Genomic DNA, 17665 nt, shown 5'->3' on the forward strand with positions numbered 1-17665 from the left:
CTTAAAAACAAACATCTTTCAAAATCATCCCTTGTCCTTTGAATTGTAGGGCTGGTCTATTGTTCATCGTCTATCATGTCTTCTAAAACTAATTTGTTTTTACTGGCATCTCATTTTTTCCTTTCTACTAGCCCTAAAATGACCTCAATGTTTTATAAGCGCCATCAAACCTTTAAAAACAAAAGAGTCCTTAAAAGAATGTAGAGTCATCTTCCTTGCTGCTCATGTCGATATTGTCTACACCAAAAGTGTCCCAAGCTGTAACCTCATAAATAAGGATAGGAACCAAAATAAAAAATAAAAATCGAGTACAAGTAGCTACAAAGCAGTTCTTCTCTCTCTCTCTCTCTCTCTCTCTCTCTCTCTCTCTCTCTCTCTCTCTCTCTCTCTCTCTCTCTCTCTCTCTCTCTCTCTCTCTCTCTCTCTCTCTCTATCTATCTATTTATCTATACTCTATCTCCAACCAATCTCTCCCACCCCACCCCCCTTTTCTCTCTGACGCTCCCTTAAACACATTCAAGACCCTATAACTATAAAGATGTTCTCTATTTTTCTTTTATCTTTTTTTTTTTGGTTGGTTTTTGTTATGTATGATCGTTTTTGTTTCGTTTTTCTCCGGATTCATATTGTTACGTACAAGAAATACACAAGGCAATACATTTTGACGCCTCACTGTGTTCTAAATTAAAATAATAATCTTAAAAGTGAGTAGAAGTAAATCATCTTTTTACAAAATTAAAAGTCGATCAAACTTCTCGCAGGGACGGCTGGTAATAATGGGCAGGGTGGGCAAATACCAGCCTGTTTTTTCAAGTTATATGCTGTATTATCAGGTCAGAAATAATCTAATTTAAATTAGATAATTTCAAAAGTTACTACTTAAACTTGATACTTCGTACTGAAATCAATTTGTGTGTATTTTTGATAGATTGCGAATCACCATGCATCATGTAATGCATAAACCAGGATACGCTCCTGTTCTTTTTTATCACCCCCCCCCCCCCCCCCACCACCCAACCACTCCACTCCGCCCACATCGTCATCTCATCGTCACGTCGCCTGACGGCGAACTAACTCCGATTTTTGCTGTCTGGCCTCTCTAGTTCTAGGTCGGGCTAATTCAAATGAGCCCACCTTATTAACCAGTGAAAACTAAATAGAGATTTTGGCAAACGAACTTTTTCTTATTTATTGCCTTACTTGTGCTGGTACCATTGATGTAATGACTTTGGGAATGTTCCAGTATTGAATTAAATTTATTAATTTACTAATTTTATATCAATTTAGTATTAATTTGTGTTGTTTTTATATATTTATTTATCCATTTAAACTTTTCTTTTTTTCTCGTTTTCTTTAGTGCTTCTCAAAACTCATTTATTTAAATTGTTTTCTTATTTGTTTTTTGTTGTTGTTGTTGTTTTGGGGTTGTTTTTTTTTTTGTTTTTTTTTTAACAAATTAATTTGTTAGTTTTTTTTTTTAATTCTTAAACTAATTACCGCTGTATTTTTATTGCCAGACAAAATATTTTTGCAAAACAATGTAATTTTCTATTGTATTCCGTCTAATAAAACAAAACACTTTTATTCAAAAGTCACGACTAAATAAATATATAAAATACAACCACCATTTTGGTTTTCTCTGAGAAAAGGAGAGAGTTGAATTCTAACTAAGTTATAGAGGAAATACGGAAGGGTGGGCAGATTCCGTACTTGCCCGTCCTGAAGCTAATACATACATAAGATAGTTCGCGATGAAGAGGCGGGAAGCTCGGGGTTGGTTGGGTAAGGAGTAAAGATAACACGGTCGTTATAGTCTAACGAATGCATGAGGAGAAATTGGTAACATTATTTTGTCTTAATTGTATTGTATGAAGTATTGGCGAAAGCCTAAGATTAAATAAACTTTGTTTTTGTTTGTCTTATTTTGACTATGGAACTGATATTTGTCATAGCAGACCTGCCTACTTGAAATAGGAAAATAAAAATCGTAGTTTTCAGGGCTAATAAAATCGTAGATATTTTAACTACCCTTTAAAAAAATGACCGGAATTTCGTCTCTTTTGATAGATATCAATTTTTTAAAAACGAGCACAAATGATTGGAAACGTAATAATGATGTGATGGTGGTAGTGATAGTGGTAGCGGTGGTGGTAGTAGTAATGATGGTGGTGGTAGTAATGATGATGGTAATATTATTATTGTTATTATTATTATCATTATCATTATTATTATTTTATTATTATCATTATTATTATTATTATTATTATTATTATTATTATTATTATTATTATTATTATTATTATTATTATTATTATTATTATTATTATTATTATCATTATTATTATTATTATTATTATCATTATTATTATTTTATTGTCATCATTATTATTATTGTTATTGTTGTTATTATTATTATTATTATTATTATTATTATTATTATTATTATATTATTATTATTATTATTATTATTATTATTATTATTATTATTATTATTATTATTGTACGTATTGGTGGTATTACTATTGTTGTATTTTTTTGTGGTTATTAATGGTATCAGTTTATTGTTTGGTTCCATTTACCATTTTTTTTCCACTTTCATGTATGTGGTCATCAAATTCTATGATTTATTGTCGAAAGCCTAAGATTGAATAAACTTTGTAATATCGTATGGTAACCATCATTGTCGACGACATCGTCGTTGTCATCATAATCATCATCATCATCATCATCATCATTAACAACAACAACAACAATATTAACAACAAATACTACAATAGCAATAAAAACAATATCAACATCATCATAAAATTTCCGTCATCGTCTCCACAACTATCATTCTAACCAACAGCACCACCAAAACCACTACCATAATTACATCCTCCCCACCACCACCACCACCGCTACCACTATTCCAACCACGACCACCACCGGCACAATCATTCTAATCATCAAGACAGCAGTGAAATGCAATTTGAGCTCTGAATGAAACTCGAGTCGTATCGCTGTTGTTGCTTCTCGATTAAAACTTTAAGGTCACTACATACTACTGAAAACCAGTCATGTAACAGAAATATTAATCTCGCCGTTGATGGATTAAAGCAAATCTTTAATTTTTCGAGTGAACGAAATGGACTTGTATTGTCAAGGTGTTGTCGCATTATGTCTCGTCGCTTTATTTTTTAGTTGTATTCTCTTTCGTGATTCATTTTTGATTACGTTTGGAATAATTAAAATCTACTGGTATTGTCATTTCATTTTGAATGTGATTATTTGTGGTTGAAATATTATTTTTTAAAAGTGAAAAATAATAATTATTAAAAAAAATTAATTAAAAAATAAATAAATAAATAAATAAATTTTTAAAAAATAAAAAGATAAGTAAAAAAAAAAAAATAAATAAATAAATAAATAAATAAAAATAAATTTAAAAAAAAAAAAATAATAATAAAAAATATATATATATATATATATATATATATATATATATATATATTATATATATATATATATATATATATATATATATATATATATATATATATATATATTATATATATATATATATATATATATATATATATATATATATATATATGACCGAATCATCTTTGCCCCACCACTGTAAATAGGCTAGAACCGCCACTGACTTCTCGAGTCACCAGGAATGGCGTCAACGTGTTGAACTTGAATTTTTTTTTTTTGCCAAGGGAGTACACATGCGTGCCCGAGGCCAATGATCTATGTGAAAAGTGACCAAATAGAACTTTACGTGGGCATACAATACTAAAACTATGATCTCCTTGGAAAACTCATCGGTTTTGGTAATCATGAAAATTATAACGGACTAGGAAACATTAAAAAATAGATATACATATCAATTTTAGATTACTTATAGCCTAGAAACATTATTCTCTGTGTGGTCAATTTTGGCCAAATTGGCCAGACCAATGGCTATCTGGCAACCATGATATCGAGAATTGAGATCTATTTCAGGCTCCCGATTTCGAACAACTCTCACTCAGGACTTTCCGAGAGTAAATAAAACGCTGTAAATGATATTATTAAGCCGTCAAATTGCCATAAATGTTATGCCTATCCACTTTTGATGATGACTACCTTACAATAGGCTCAGTATCAATGTCGTCATTATCGATAATTGGTCCGTTTTAAATATTTTTATTTCCGGTGGACTGAATACACAGGGTTGCCAGTTTGGCATTTTAAATGCCAGATTCCAAAAATCTGGCATTTTTGAAAACCGTTTGGCATTAGAAAAATCATTTGGCATTTGGCATTTTCATTTGGCATTTTCTTTTCTTGTATATTATACTTCAAATGACACCTTTTCTTAATTAAGTTTCATAAGAAACACGAAACAGTAAGTTTTCTTAATTGTCAATAATTATTTAACTGTTTACGTATTTACCTTTCATGTTAATGTATTTCTTTTTCATTCTTAAAATCCAACCGTGGTGTAGTGGTTTAGCACTCCACTTAGTAGTCAGTAGGTAAAAAATTACCCCAACAGGAAATTAAGTGTAATTCAAAAAAAAAAAAAAGAAAAGAAAGAAAACACGCAAGCCACCAGGATATGATAGTAAATTGTCTATCAAAAGTGAGTAGTTTTCTTAGTGGGGTGGGAGTCAACAGACTTTGGCATTTTTTTTGAGTGTTTTGGCATTTTTTGAGTCTTCCCTGGCATTTTGTTGAAAAATAATCTGGCAACCCTGAATACACAGCTGTGTTTTCAGTCCACTGGTGGTCAAAGGTCGGAAGCTGGCCAAAGTTTGAGTCAGACCTAGGACACAAACAGAGGTCTTGTGTGTTTTGTGGAATTATAATGGATATTGTGGTGGTTGGGAGCTGCATGACTGATCTGATCAGGTATTCATTTCCCTCTCTTATTACGAATCAAAACGTAGCATAGCTTATTTGGCCCGTCTTCTTAGTCTTAGGCCGATTGGACTGTCTCCGACTCAGACTCCGCATCGAATCTGTTACTGTTACTGTTAGGTCTATGACTGAATGATATGACAATGATACCGACTAGACTATTGCTCTACTACCTGGTCTTTTGACCAGTGTCGTGAATAGATTTTTACATCTCATTCACGATGAGAAAATAAAATAAATAAATAATATGCCCGAGGCATGAATCTCCACCGAAGTGGGCAGTTCCCGATTTACTAAGTACACATACCTAGATTTTGATTATCCGTTAGGAACGTTTGCTGTAGATTCAAATGGTCAAAGAGAGCGAGTAAGCGGTGACTGCCGCTTATATACGGTGGCCAACAAGATATGACGTCACAATCACAAACGGAACATCATGACAACAACTCACAACAGCCTCGATCGAGATACTACACACCAACACACAAACACACAACATAAAAAGGCATACTGTTCCCTACATTCCTCCCCCTTCTAAAACAAACCTCATTCTCCAGTTTGACATCCTATAACGAAAAAAAAAGACTTCTTACCTTATGAGGCGTTGCTCCAATTGAGCCATAAAACAGGGGAAATAACAACAAACAATAAATCTCCTTCCCGGGGGCTTGAAAACTTGAAATAAAAATCCACAGGGGGTACAATGAATTTCCCTAGAAAAAACTTGAAATAAAAAATAAAAATCCGCAAAACATTACTGAAAATATCCATATCAGAACATAGTACTTATGAAAGTTGGACCAAAATTAATAAAAGATAACATGTTTGGAGGGATGTAATATTTTAAATTTCATTGGGAATATAAGCAATCAAAATTGTAAGACAATATCGGTGGTTGCTTGCTGCACTTGTAAATGGGTGGATATGTCTCATTTTTTCTTTAAAACAATGCAGCTGAAAATTGAGCTTATTTAGTATTTACATTATTGCTAAGAGGATAGGGGAGCTCTTTATTAATTGATTGACAAGATGATGATGACCAGGGATAATGTCAGAATTTTTTTTTTTTTTTTTAAAGCATAGTCGGAACCATGTCCGTTACCAATTCATGTTAATGTCTATAATACAGGTCCTGCCACAAGGTGGTATCCATCATCATTTTGAAGCTTATGCTTCTGACTCACCTGATCGAGGTAGTAAAATACCTTCTGATGTATAGCCATCATTCCCTCCCTCGCCTGCTTGAGGTGATCACCCATGTGTTCATGTTTTCAGTTCATTAGGGGTACCACTACCGTGGTTTCCTGGCCCACATGGTCGTCGTGGTACCCTCATGGGTTCTTTCTCACATCTTGGCTTATTCTGATTCCATCATGTTGGGTTGGGTTCTTAAGCCATTATCAGATGGGCCTCTGGGTAGCTCTCTCCCTTCCTTGCCTTCGATTCCGAGGGGTACCATCCCTGGTATCATCAGGTCTCTGGGTTCAGGGGGGCTTACACCGGGTATCATCAAGCCTGTGATTCTGAGGGGTTCCAACCCTGGTATCATCAGGTCTTGGGTTCAGGGCACCTTTTTCAGCTGTCATCAAACCCGTGATTGCTTGGGGTGTCATCAGGCTCCTGTGCATGGTGTCTGCTCCAGGTGTCTCTAGTAGTCCCTTGTGCCCTTGAGTCATCATGATGTGAGAAGTTTCTTGGTGGGGAGGTGAAACCTCTACCCTTTGATGGGGAGGTGAAAGTGTCACCTCTACCCCTTCTTCAGCCTTTGATTCCATCAGGCTGAGCTTCCCTGGCATTTTCTTTGGAATTGAACCCCTTCATCACTGTCACTGCCATGTTGACAGTGGTGGCATCGACTCGTTGCTATTCTGCTCAGTTGATACAGACCGTGATGTTGCTCCAGACAGTCATACATACTTTGTTGTTTCTTTCAATGGTCTGGGGTTTTTTGTTTTTTGTTCCTTTTTTTTTTTTTTTTTTTTACATAGCAACAGAAATGAGTCATGACAGAGTTTGAGGCTTCTTGATTTACCATTCTTCTTAAAGTTTGTGTCTGTTTTTTACACATAACAGTGCACCGAAGATTAAATCCACAATGATGTTGGCAGGACTGATCAGGATTGCATTTAGTTATAAAAACGTCTTTAATTTTTAATTTCTGTCTTCAAAGTGCACTTTTTGCCTCTTCTAATTCCATAGTCGAATTTCATCTTTTCAACTCTGTCTTCAGTGGTTTTCTAGCCGTCTTGTGAGCTTGCTTAAAACAATTTCTAACATTTCACCAATAATTACCCCTCTTCCTTTATGGGTTTAGGCATAAGCTCAAATTCTTTGTTGTAAAAACTATCTGTTATTGACTGCACTGCAGATGACGGAAGCAATTAGTAATACATATTCTTCCTGGGTATGTAGCTTCATAACGTCACCATAATTTTTTTTTTTTTTTTTCTTCTCTCGCTCGCCTTGACCATCTGTCATTGGTCAGAGCGGTGGTTCAGGTCGTGTGCATTTAGAGGCAGGAAATAAATGACCTGAATAAGAATTCTTAACAGCTGCTAATTACTTTCAATGTGGTGGTGATTGAAGTGATCTGATTGGTGAGAGTTTATTTTGTTGAGGGCCATAGAATGCCATTCTCAACGTATGTCATGGGTATCCCAATGTATTAGAATTGTTAGGTCCTGGCCTCTCATATTTACTTTTATATTTTAACCACAATGAGCAGCCTTAAGTTACACATTGACATCATTTGAGGATATGCTTACACACAAATCCAAATCTCTTGGAAGTGGCAATTTCAGCAGTTTATTCTCCATCACTTCATTCGTCTAAAGTGGTCATCTTGAAGGAAGAAGAGATTCGGGCCTATTGTATAATATTATTGTGCAGCGTTTAGTCTTGTCTGTTGGGCATGGAGCTGAGATGTTTTAAGATTGAAAGACGATCATCAAAATATTTTCCAAGGACAAGGGTATCATTCTTCATCACAATAGGGTTTTACGATCTGTTCTTTATTTTGGCTAGACCGATTTACATCGTGTCTTCAGTCGTTGGTCTGCTGGGCAAGGTTTTCCTCAGTTTGTTCATTTCAATAAAATTCGTACAGTCAGAAGAGTAGGGGCACAAATCGCTCATAGTCACATCTGTTTTGTGCCTCAAAAAACTGGGTCCTCTTTACTTGCCCTTGTTTGAACTGGGATCAATTTCAAGCTCAATCTGATCCCTGTCCGTTTGGCGCCTTGTCTTCCTTTGGGCGACCTTTCATGGAACAGTCTCTAGCATAGTCGTCTTGACTTCCGCAAGTAAAACAAGCGCCTGGAGATGGGGTATTAGAGCGTGATCTTGGGCGTGTGCGCCGGGCATCTCCCTGGAACCTTTCCAAAACTTGAGACTGGAGTGTGATCAAGGTATCTAATTTGTTTAGAGTCTGTTCATGCATGCTTAACATTTTCTTAAACATCATTTCCACACTGCTGTCCGACCTTTGTTGAGCGCCTGCTGCCCTGTTGGTAGAGTTGCGAGTCACTGCTCTAACACAGTTATAATCATCAAGCTCTTCCGAATCTGACTCTGTTTCTGGCTCATAGCGATTCACCGCTTGGATAGTAGGCTCTCTGAATCGTACTGTGTTTCCAGAGGTGCTTGCCTTATCTCTTCGTGAACGCCATCCAGTTTGTTGAGAGTTCCTAAATAGCTTATAGGTTCAAAGGGCTTGATCCATGGTGGCACATTCTTGACATGCGATATATTGTGCAGCTTTTACATCATTTAGCCCCGTCACAAAATGGGCCACTACTTGTGCCTCCAAGTGGTGTGAGGATTGTCCTGGGAAAGCTTGGAGTGCCAGTTCCCACAGTCTGTCTGTGTAGTCCAGAACATCCTCCTTCTCGGCCTGGATGGTACTGTTGAATTGTATCAATGCTGCATGTTGCAGTTGTTGGCCGCCAAATCTATTCCTTAAAGCCCCATATGCTTCCTCAATATTTATGAAGACTGTTGATTGGTGGATACGCGATAGGTAATCTACGGCTTTTCCCTCCAATGCTAAGTTTAAGAAATACAGTTGATCACGAAGGTGCTGGATATCATGATACTTCAAAAAATTTTGGAAACTGTATACGAATGTGTCCCATCTTCCAGTTCCATCAACGATATTGATCTTGGTAGCTGCACTCTGGATGGGGGAAGCATGTATGAGTATTCATTTGGCATCTCATAGTTGGGCTTGTTATCAGGGTTGCGGGATGCAAACGGGACGTCACGATATGGCAACTGTCTTGCTTCGTCTCTCCACTTCTGACGTTCGTTGTACATATCAATCACATTTTGGACATCACTGTACATCGGGGGCATCCTTCCTGATGGCATCGTATGCGCTGTCCTACTTTGCCTTACTGGATCTCTTCTACTCCTTTGCTCCTCTCTCATGTGCATTGGTGCTACATCTTCCTCTGAGAAGTGGAGGTAGGGATCCCTCTTGCGAATATTCACCGGGTCATAACCTTTACCTTGGAGATCCCCCTTAACACTTTACTATCACACGTCGCAATAATGCGACCCGGAAATAGCTCGCTAGTCGTCACTGGACGCATTATTGCGACAGCGTCCCTTGGTTACGGAAAGGTTTGATAAAAGCCAGCAGAGTTATTCTCCCTGCGCCTGCGCACTTCCTACTTTCGTTTTTCCGTTTCCATTCTTCAACTGATCGAAAAAAACACGATTCTAACACGATTTTTGACGATTTTAGACACTTTTTTCACGTTGCCATGGCCGCAGAAGGTGATGCCTCGACTAGCTACGTAGTAGACGATAACCAGGAGTTTCGTTATGACTCTGACTCGGAAGAAAGTGTCAATTCATGGGCTAGTTTCCCAACAGACGATCCTGAATTCACTGTTACGCGACTTCTCGATGTTGATAGTGATAGTGGAGACGATTCTGATCATGAACCGACCAGAAATACAGTTGATAGAGGTGGACAAAGGGGCGTGGCATCAGGACAGACCCTTCCTCAGCATCAAACATCTAATAATATAGACTGGGAGCGTTTTGACGAAGGTGAGAGTCATCGATCGACGTGTTTAGGTCCTTTCACGAAGCGCTCTGGATTGTTGGTTGATCTCAATGAACCAACACCACTGGACTTCTTCAACTTATATTTCCCTGATGAAGTGATAAATTTACTCGTCACTGAGACAAACCGTTATGCTGCCCAATCCCTTGCTCCTCTCCCTGATAGCAATTTTTACAAGAAGAGGTGGACACCAGTCAGTGATGTGCAAGTGTGCGCTTTCATTGGATTGCAGATAGCCATGGGCATTGATCCCAAGACTTCCATCAGCGACCATTGGCAGAAGTATTGGCTCTTGGGCAACTGCTTCTCTGATGTTATGCCCTCTTACAATTATAAGATGCTTCAAGCATTTTTCCATTTCAGGGACAACACTGGACGAATTCCTAGGGGTCAGGTTGGCTACATGCCTCTTTATAAAATTCAACCTCTGCTAGATTTGACACAAAGTACATATGGGACAAATTTCTACCCTAGTCAACATTTATCTGTGGACGAGTCGATGGCCCCGTTCAAAGGAAGGATTCATTTTCAGCAGTACATGCCAGACAAACCGACGAAAAGGGGGTTCAAGTTGTTCACCTTATGTGATGCAGCTACCTTTTTTTGCTTAAAATTCTGTGTGTTCACAGGAAAAAACTATTTCAATTTTACTGGGCCAGATACATTTGTTGACCATGTAGTGAAAGATCTTCTGGAGTCATACTTAAATTTCAACCATGTCATTTACATGGACAGTTACTACTCATCCCCAACCCTGTTCAAGGCACTTGAACTTCAAAAAACTGGTGCTGTTGGGACAGTTCGAGAGGACAGGAAAGGCTTCCCCCCTGCACTCAAAAGAAAAATTTACGTCTGAAGAAATCAGATCCCCCAAAATTCTACCGCAGCGACAATCTTGTCTGTCTAACGTGGCACGACACCAAGCGATGTAACCTGCTCAGCACAGTTCACGGGAACGACACTGTGGAAAAACGTGTGCGGGCGAAGAACACCACAACAGGATATCGTTCTGTCCATAAACCGATGATTGTTGAAAGATACAACAAATACATGGGTGGTGTCGACCACTTCGACCAGCTCATGATCAATTACTACTACCCTCACAGAAATTACAAATGGTACCTTGCCTTGTACCATTACGTCAAGGAAGTCGCCCTCGTCAATGCACACATCAGCTACAAACAACATATGCAACGAAAGGGAAATGGAAAAGTTCTTGCCGTCAAAGACTTCAGGAAGGAGCTTATTGATCAGCTTGTGAAGCCGAATGTAGCGATCCGTCACTACAAGAAGAAGTCGCGGCCCAATGCTGCACATCCTCGTTTGGTGGTTTCACAATTTGATCATTTTCCTCGAAAGTATACAACAAAGGAGCGTCCAAGATGTATTGTTTGCAAGCACATGATAAGGAGGCAAACAAGTTACTACTGTGCACCATGCAATGCACCACTCTGCGTGGAACCGTGCTTCCGCCTGTATCACACGGAAGATGATTATCAAAAAGCCAGAGCGGCTCTTGGAAATTTGTGATTGTGAATGTTTTAATTATAATTAATTTCCACACTATGTATGGAGTAGCAGCAAATTTTTTATTTTTTTGGAGTAGCAGCAAATTCAATTTATTTTGGAGTAGGAGAAAATTCATTTTATTTTGGAGTAGGTAGCAGAAAATTCATTTTATTTTGAAGTAGCAGTCAATTCTTTGATTTTTCGGATTATCATGAAATAAAAACAAACCATCAGATTTGGAGCTACATAACAACAAGAACTGTTTATTTGCAATGTTGAATTATTTATTCATCCATTACAATCTGTTTTATGGGGATTATAGGTAATGATTATTTGTCAATAACAGAAAAACTTGTTTTTTTTTATTTCAAACAATTTTTTAAAATTTTAATTAAAAAAAAATAAATCTAACAATGTTGAATAATAGCTATAAACTATATCAATGTGTTTGTCAGTCATTTCAGTGTATTTTCTGAAAATTTGAAGCAATTCCATGCCATAGTCATTGAGATATGGCCATTTCAGTACATGCACTAAAATGTTGAAAAGGCAGACCAGAATTGGTACTAAAACATGTAATCAAAACAAAATCACAATCGAATATGGACCCACATGACAAGAAACACTGTTATTTTTGCAATGTTAAGTTATTGATTCATTCATTTCAATCTGATTTTTTTGAGTTTTAAAGTAATATTTAATAATAATTTGAAAAAGAACCGCTTTTTTGTAAAAAAAAATGAAAAATTTAACATTTGATAATTAAAAAAAAAATTTTCAATCATTAATAAGTGCCCGCAACTACGCCAATGCATTTCTTATTTATTTAAGTGTGTTGTCTGAAAATTTGAAGCAATTCTATGCCATAGTCATTGAGATATAGGCATTTTAGTGCATGTACTGAAATTTTGACAAGGCAGACCAAAATGGTTGTGCCAGCAGGGGAAACTACTGGGTTTATTGGTGTGACAGTAAAGTGTTAAAGGGATCCTGACCAAGTTTACCCCCCTGTGAAAAAGGCACCCCTTCTTGATCGGACAGCGGAAAGGTTGCTCGGCGTGATATGCTTGGTGAGTCGTGAAACTCTTCACGTGGGAAAAGTCTCATATCGCCATTTTGATTTACACCTGAAGCATCATTCGCCTTTCCTCGCGACTTATCAGTAGCAACCATTTCGGGTTGCGAAACGGCTCGTCGAGCGAGGTTTTTTGGTTCGAACGGTTCACCCCGCAGGTCTACGTTACTGCTACTCAAGTTATCCAACGGGCATGATTTATCCGGGGTACTAGCCTGGGAAGCTGCGGCAGCTGGTTCCTCAGGATTTACCCAAGCACCGGTAGACGGAACCGCAAAATCAAAAAGATCTAACATTTTGATGTTAGCAACCTTATCTTCCAAATCGTCTCTAGTTAGAAAACCCTTCTGAGCACGCAGGTCTAACACTTTGCGAGCCAGTGACTTGCTGATCAATGAAGATCTGGCAAGATCTTTGGATGAGATTGAGTTGATCATGATTTTTGAATCCATTTTAAATGAACTGAAACAATATGAATAGATTTTGTCTCAGTGAAACTGCTCACATGGATTGAATCTAGGCCATAGCCAACTTTGTGACAATTTAGGGTTTTCTATTCTTGTCATATTAGATTGGGGTATGTAGACAATTTGGTGACTGGGACAGGTAATTTGTGAGCTAAATGTCCCACATATTGGACGGAAAGAGTTTCAGGGAAACGTCCAATAATTAATAGGGGTAGTTAGGAGCATGTAAGTCGAGATGAACGCTTTTGTCTGGTGAGACCCAACTAGCCACCTGTGTAGCTTGGTCAGCTAGTTAGATTTATCACTTACAACTTAGTCTAGTTAGTCTACCTGAGTTGAGTCCAGTTACTGTTGACTTTAAAACTAGAGATAGAGGTAATTGACCAGCAATCTGGGAGCCATGCAATGCATAGGAATAGTACTCCAGATGTCAGTCCTTGAGACTCTAGTCTCATGCATAAAAGATAAGCACCCTACCCTGTATGCATGGTGGGTCTTGATTAAACTCAGTTTAGACATAGACTTCGACCTCTGTTGTATCTTCTGGTGTTAACACTTACAGCTCAGAGACTAGTCAGCTAGTCTACCTGAGTTGAGTCCAGTTACTGTTGACTTTAAAACTAGAGATAGAGGTAATTGACCAGCAATCTGGGAGCCATGCAATGCATAGGAATAGTACTCCAGATAGCAGTCATTGAGACTCTAGTCTCATGCATAAAAGATAAGCACCCTACCCTGTATGCATGGTAGGTCATGATTTAAACTCAGGAGTTTAGACATCGACTTCGCCTTCTGATGGATATGTTTACAGAGTATGGATGTAAAGAGTTCAGATAAACATCCTATACTTAATAGGGGTTGTTAGGAACATGTAAATGAAGATGAACGCTTCTGTATGGTGAGACAAAACTAGCAGCCTATGTAGGTTGTTGAGCTAGTAAAGTGATTTATCACTTACAACTTAGTCTAGTTAGTCTACCTGAGTTGAGTCCAGTTACTGTTGACTTAAGAACTAGAGATAGAGCTGATTGACCAGCAATCTGGGAGCCATGCAATGCATAGGAATAGTACTCCAGATGTCAGTCCTTGAGACTCTAGTCTCATGCATAGAAGATAAGCACCCTACCCTGTATGCATGGTGGGTCTTGATTAACTCAGTTTAGACATAGACTTCGACCTCTGTTGTAATCTTCTGGTGTTATCACTTACAGCTTAGAGACTAGTTAGCTATAGTCTACATGAGTTGAGTCCAGTTACTGTTGACTTTAAAACTAGAGATAGAGGTAATTGACCAGCAATCTGGGAGCCATGCAATGCATAGGAATAGTACTCCAGATTGCAGTCATTGAGACTCTAGTCTCATGCATAAAAGATAAGCACCCTACCCTGTATGCATGGTAGGTCATGATTTATTAAACTCAGGAGTTTAGACATCGACTATCTACGACTTCTTGTGTAAGTAAAAACACCATGACACCTATTTTATGAGTGGTTCACCAGATCAGCAGATAGTTATAAGGAATATGCATAGTAGGTCTCATCTCCTAGTCATTTAAAGCATTTCCAAATAACAATTCAATGAAAATGGGAAAGGTACTCACCAATAATTTGTTCCTTTTTTGTAGAGTGAAAATCTCTCTAAATATTATCGTAGTTAAATCACTGAAATACTGATAATTAGTTGAGAATTGCCGACCCCTAAAACGGCGAATAGCTGCAGAAATAGCAGTTAAGACCTCTCTGGTTGGGTAGCATCCACCAACTCCCATGTAATCCAGAGGAAAAATATCGTGGCGCATCTAAACATAATCCGTTGAAATTTTAGAACAATGCTAACTAACGACGGACTTGTTTACAGAACTCTTTTTTTTTATGAAACTAATTCCCGTGCCCATGCACGTGGTGTCTCAATGCACGATTTTCATGGCAGGGTTCGAAATTTTACAGTTACACTAAAACCACAGTGAAAATTGTAAAACTTTATTAGTCGCAGCGCCAATTGTCGTGAATAGATTTTTACATCTCATTCACGATGAGAAAATAAAATAAATAAATAATATGCCCGAGGCATGAATCTCCACCGAAGTGGGCAGTTCCCGATTTACTAAGTACACATACCTAGATTTTGATTATCCGTTAGGAACGTTTGCTGTAGATTCAAATGGTCAAAGAGAGCGAGTAAGCGGTGACTGCCGCTTATATACGGTGGCCAACAAGATATGACGTCACAATCACAAACGGAACATCATGACAACAACTCACAACAGCCTCGATCGAGATACTACACACCAACACACAAACACACAACATAAAAAGGCATACTGTTCCCTACACCAGGCATATCTCTCTAGTCTACTCATTCTATAGTGACTTTCTCTTTTGACTACTGACTTTTGATTATATCACAGTGAAAATTGTAAAACTTTATTAGTCGCAGCGCCAATAATTGTCGTGAATAGATTTTTACATCTCATTCACGATGAGAAAATAAAATAAATAATAATATGCACGAGGCATGCATCTCCACCGAAGTGGGCAGTTACGCGATTAGTCCGGGTATGTTCGTCCGGTAGAAGAAACAGAGTCAACACTTGAATTTCAATCAAATATCCATTATCCGTTTCGTAGTAAAAAGAGCTTGTAAAATGAAGGCAACCCCGTTTTTATCCCTTGTGACGTCACAAACTCACGGGAAGAAACAACACACAACAGTGAATGGAACTCACCATGACACCCAAGGTTACCCAGCATGAGAACAATTCACAACAACTTAATAGCCAAACAACAACAAACTGGAACATATTGACACATAATAATAAATACGTTCCTACATTCCTCCCCCTCCTAAAATGCTTTCCCTCCTGAAGTTATACCCGATAAAAATTAAAAGTGGAAAGATCTCATGTTTGCATGAGTTTATCTGGACCCAAAACATTACTGAAAATTTCCATTCAGAACATAGTACTTATGAAAGTTGGACCAAATTTATAAAAGATCACATGTTAGGAGGGATATAATATTTTAAATTTCATTGGGGATATAAGTATAAGCAATCAAAAATTGTAAGACAATATCAGTGGTTGCTTGTAAATGGGTGGATATGTCTCATTTTTTCTTTAAAACAATGCAGCTGAAAATTGAGCTTATTTAGTCCTTACAGTATTACTAGCAGGCCAGGGGACTTCATAATTAATTGAAAAGATGATAATGGTCAGGGATAATGTCAGAAATAAAACAAGCATAGTTGGAACCATGTTAGTTATCAATTCATGTTAATGTCTACAATACAGGTCCTGCCACAAGGTGGTATCCATCATCATTTTGAAGCTTATGCTTCTGACTCACCTGATGGAGGTAGTAAAATACCTTCTGATGTATAGTGTGGGGAAGATTTTATGTCACTGATTATTGTGATAGGTTTGTATTGTTGTTGTTGTAAGTGTTTTGTTATGGTATGACTGTCGTGTCTTGATCAGGCTGTTGTGAGTAATCTTCATGTTGTGTTTGTTCACTGTCTCCCGCGTAAACGTGACGTCATCGTATCTATTCTATAAAAGCTCTCGACACCCTTCATTCTTTCTCTTGACCACAGCCTTATTCAAAACAGACATACTATTCGCCTTTCGTTGAATCTTCCCACAGATCCGATCCGCCATACTTTTGGTATGTTATAAGAATCAGGCTAGACCGGGACGATTCCCGAAGTGCTCTAGAGCATTTTTTAACCGCCCATATATGTCCTCTACATATATGGAGAACGCCCACTTCGGTGGAGACTTTTTCTGAACTTTTCCTTATTTTTTACATCGTGAACGAGATTGGGAAATCCGTTCACGACAATTGGATTCAGTAGTCTGATGTCACGCGCCCGGCAACGGCGGCCATCTTGGTTCTAAACAAAGAAAATCATTACTTTTTATTCTTCATGCTGGCTAGAACTTTTCATTCCCTTTTCATATGCCTTGTGATCAGAATGTGTAAAAGTCAAAACATGATCAAATTGATGGGGTTTTTTTCCTCTGGATACGCGTTTAAGCTCGCCGGAGAAATATTTCATACGGCGTCCGCCATAGTTCCGATAGTTTAGAGCCAGTGTTACTAGGTTACCATGCGTCATTAGGAAGGAAGTGACGTTATGACTGTTGAAGACTATTGGCGCTGCGACTAATTTCCGAACCCTGCCATTTTTAAAGTGTATGGGAGCACTCAGTGCACGGGAATTGACTTCTTCAAGGTAAAGAGTTCTTGTAAACAAATCAAAATTATGAATCTAAAAACTTGTTTCATCTGATTGTGTTGTAAGTATAGCGCCTTGAATTGAGTTCCCCTGGTTTAGTTGTGTTTTTTCATTGCTTAAACCAGAGAGGAAAGCCGTTTATAGGGGTCGGCAATTATTTTTGAACTGGCGAAATTACGATCTCAGCTCAGCTCAATTTTTTCATCGAGACTTCGAGCTCAACTTTTGTTTATTTTTGCCAATAATATTGTGCAATTGTGATTTCTATTCAACAAAATGGAGCAAAATTGGTGAGTACAATTCAATAATTTTACTTGTGAGTGCATGAGGGCTTAATCAATTCACTTCAAAGAATTAGCCTGGTGAACCATTATTGGGGTCATGGTTTTCACTCCCACACTGATGTCTCA

The 17665-nt window shown here is 37.7% G+C and overlaps 1 protein-coding gene across 1 annotated transcript in view; it reads left to right on the forward strand.

The window, feature by feature from the left end:
• The first annotated feature begins 3964 nt into the window (after positions 1 to 3964).
• LOC144975992 (ribokinase-like) overlaps positions 3965 to 17665 on the forward strand; it is an 83764-nt gene continuing 70063 nt past the window's right edge. Inside the window, exon 1 of the mRNA XM_078920255.1 lies at positions 3965 to 4034. Within this exon, the coding sequence (XP_078776381.1) occupies positions 3965 to 4034 (70 nt within the window). The remainder of the gene's footprint in view (positions 4035 to 17665) is intronic.

This window comes from Berghia stephanieae, chromosome 1 (genome assembly GCF_034508935.2).
Source record: "Berghia stephanieae isolate SIO BIC M18660-M18661 chromosome 1, UCSD_Bste_1.3, whole genome shotgun sequence".
Classification (NCBI taxonomy): Eukaryota; Metazoa; Mollusca; class Gastropoda; order Nudibranchia; family Aeolidiidae; genus Berghia; species Berghia stephanieae.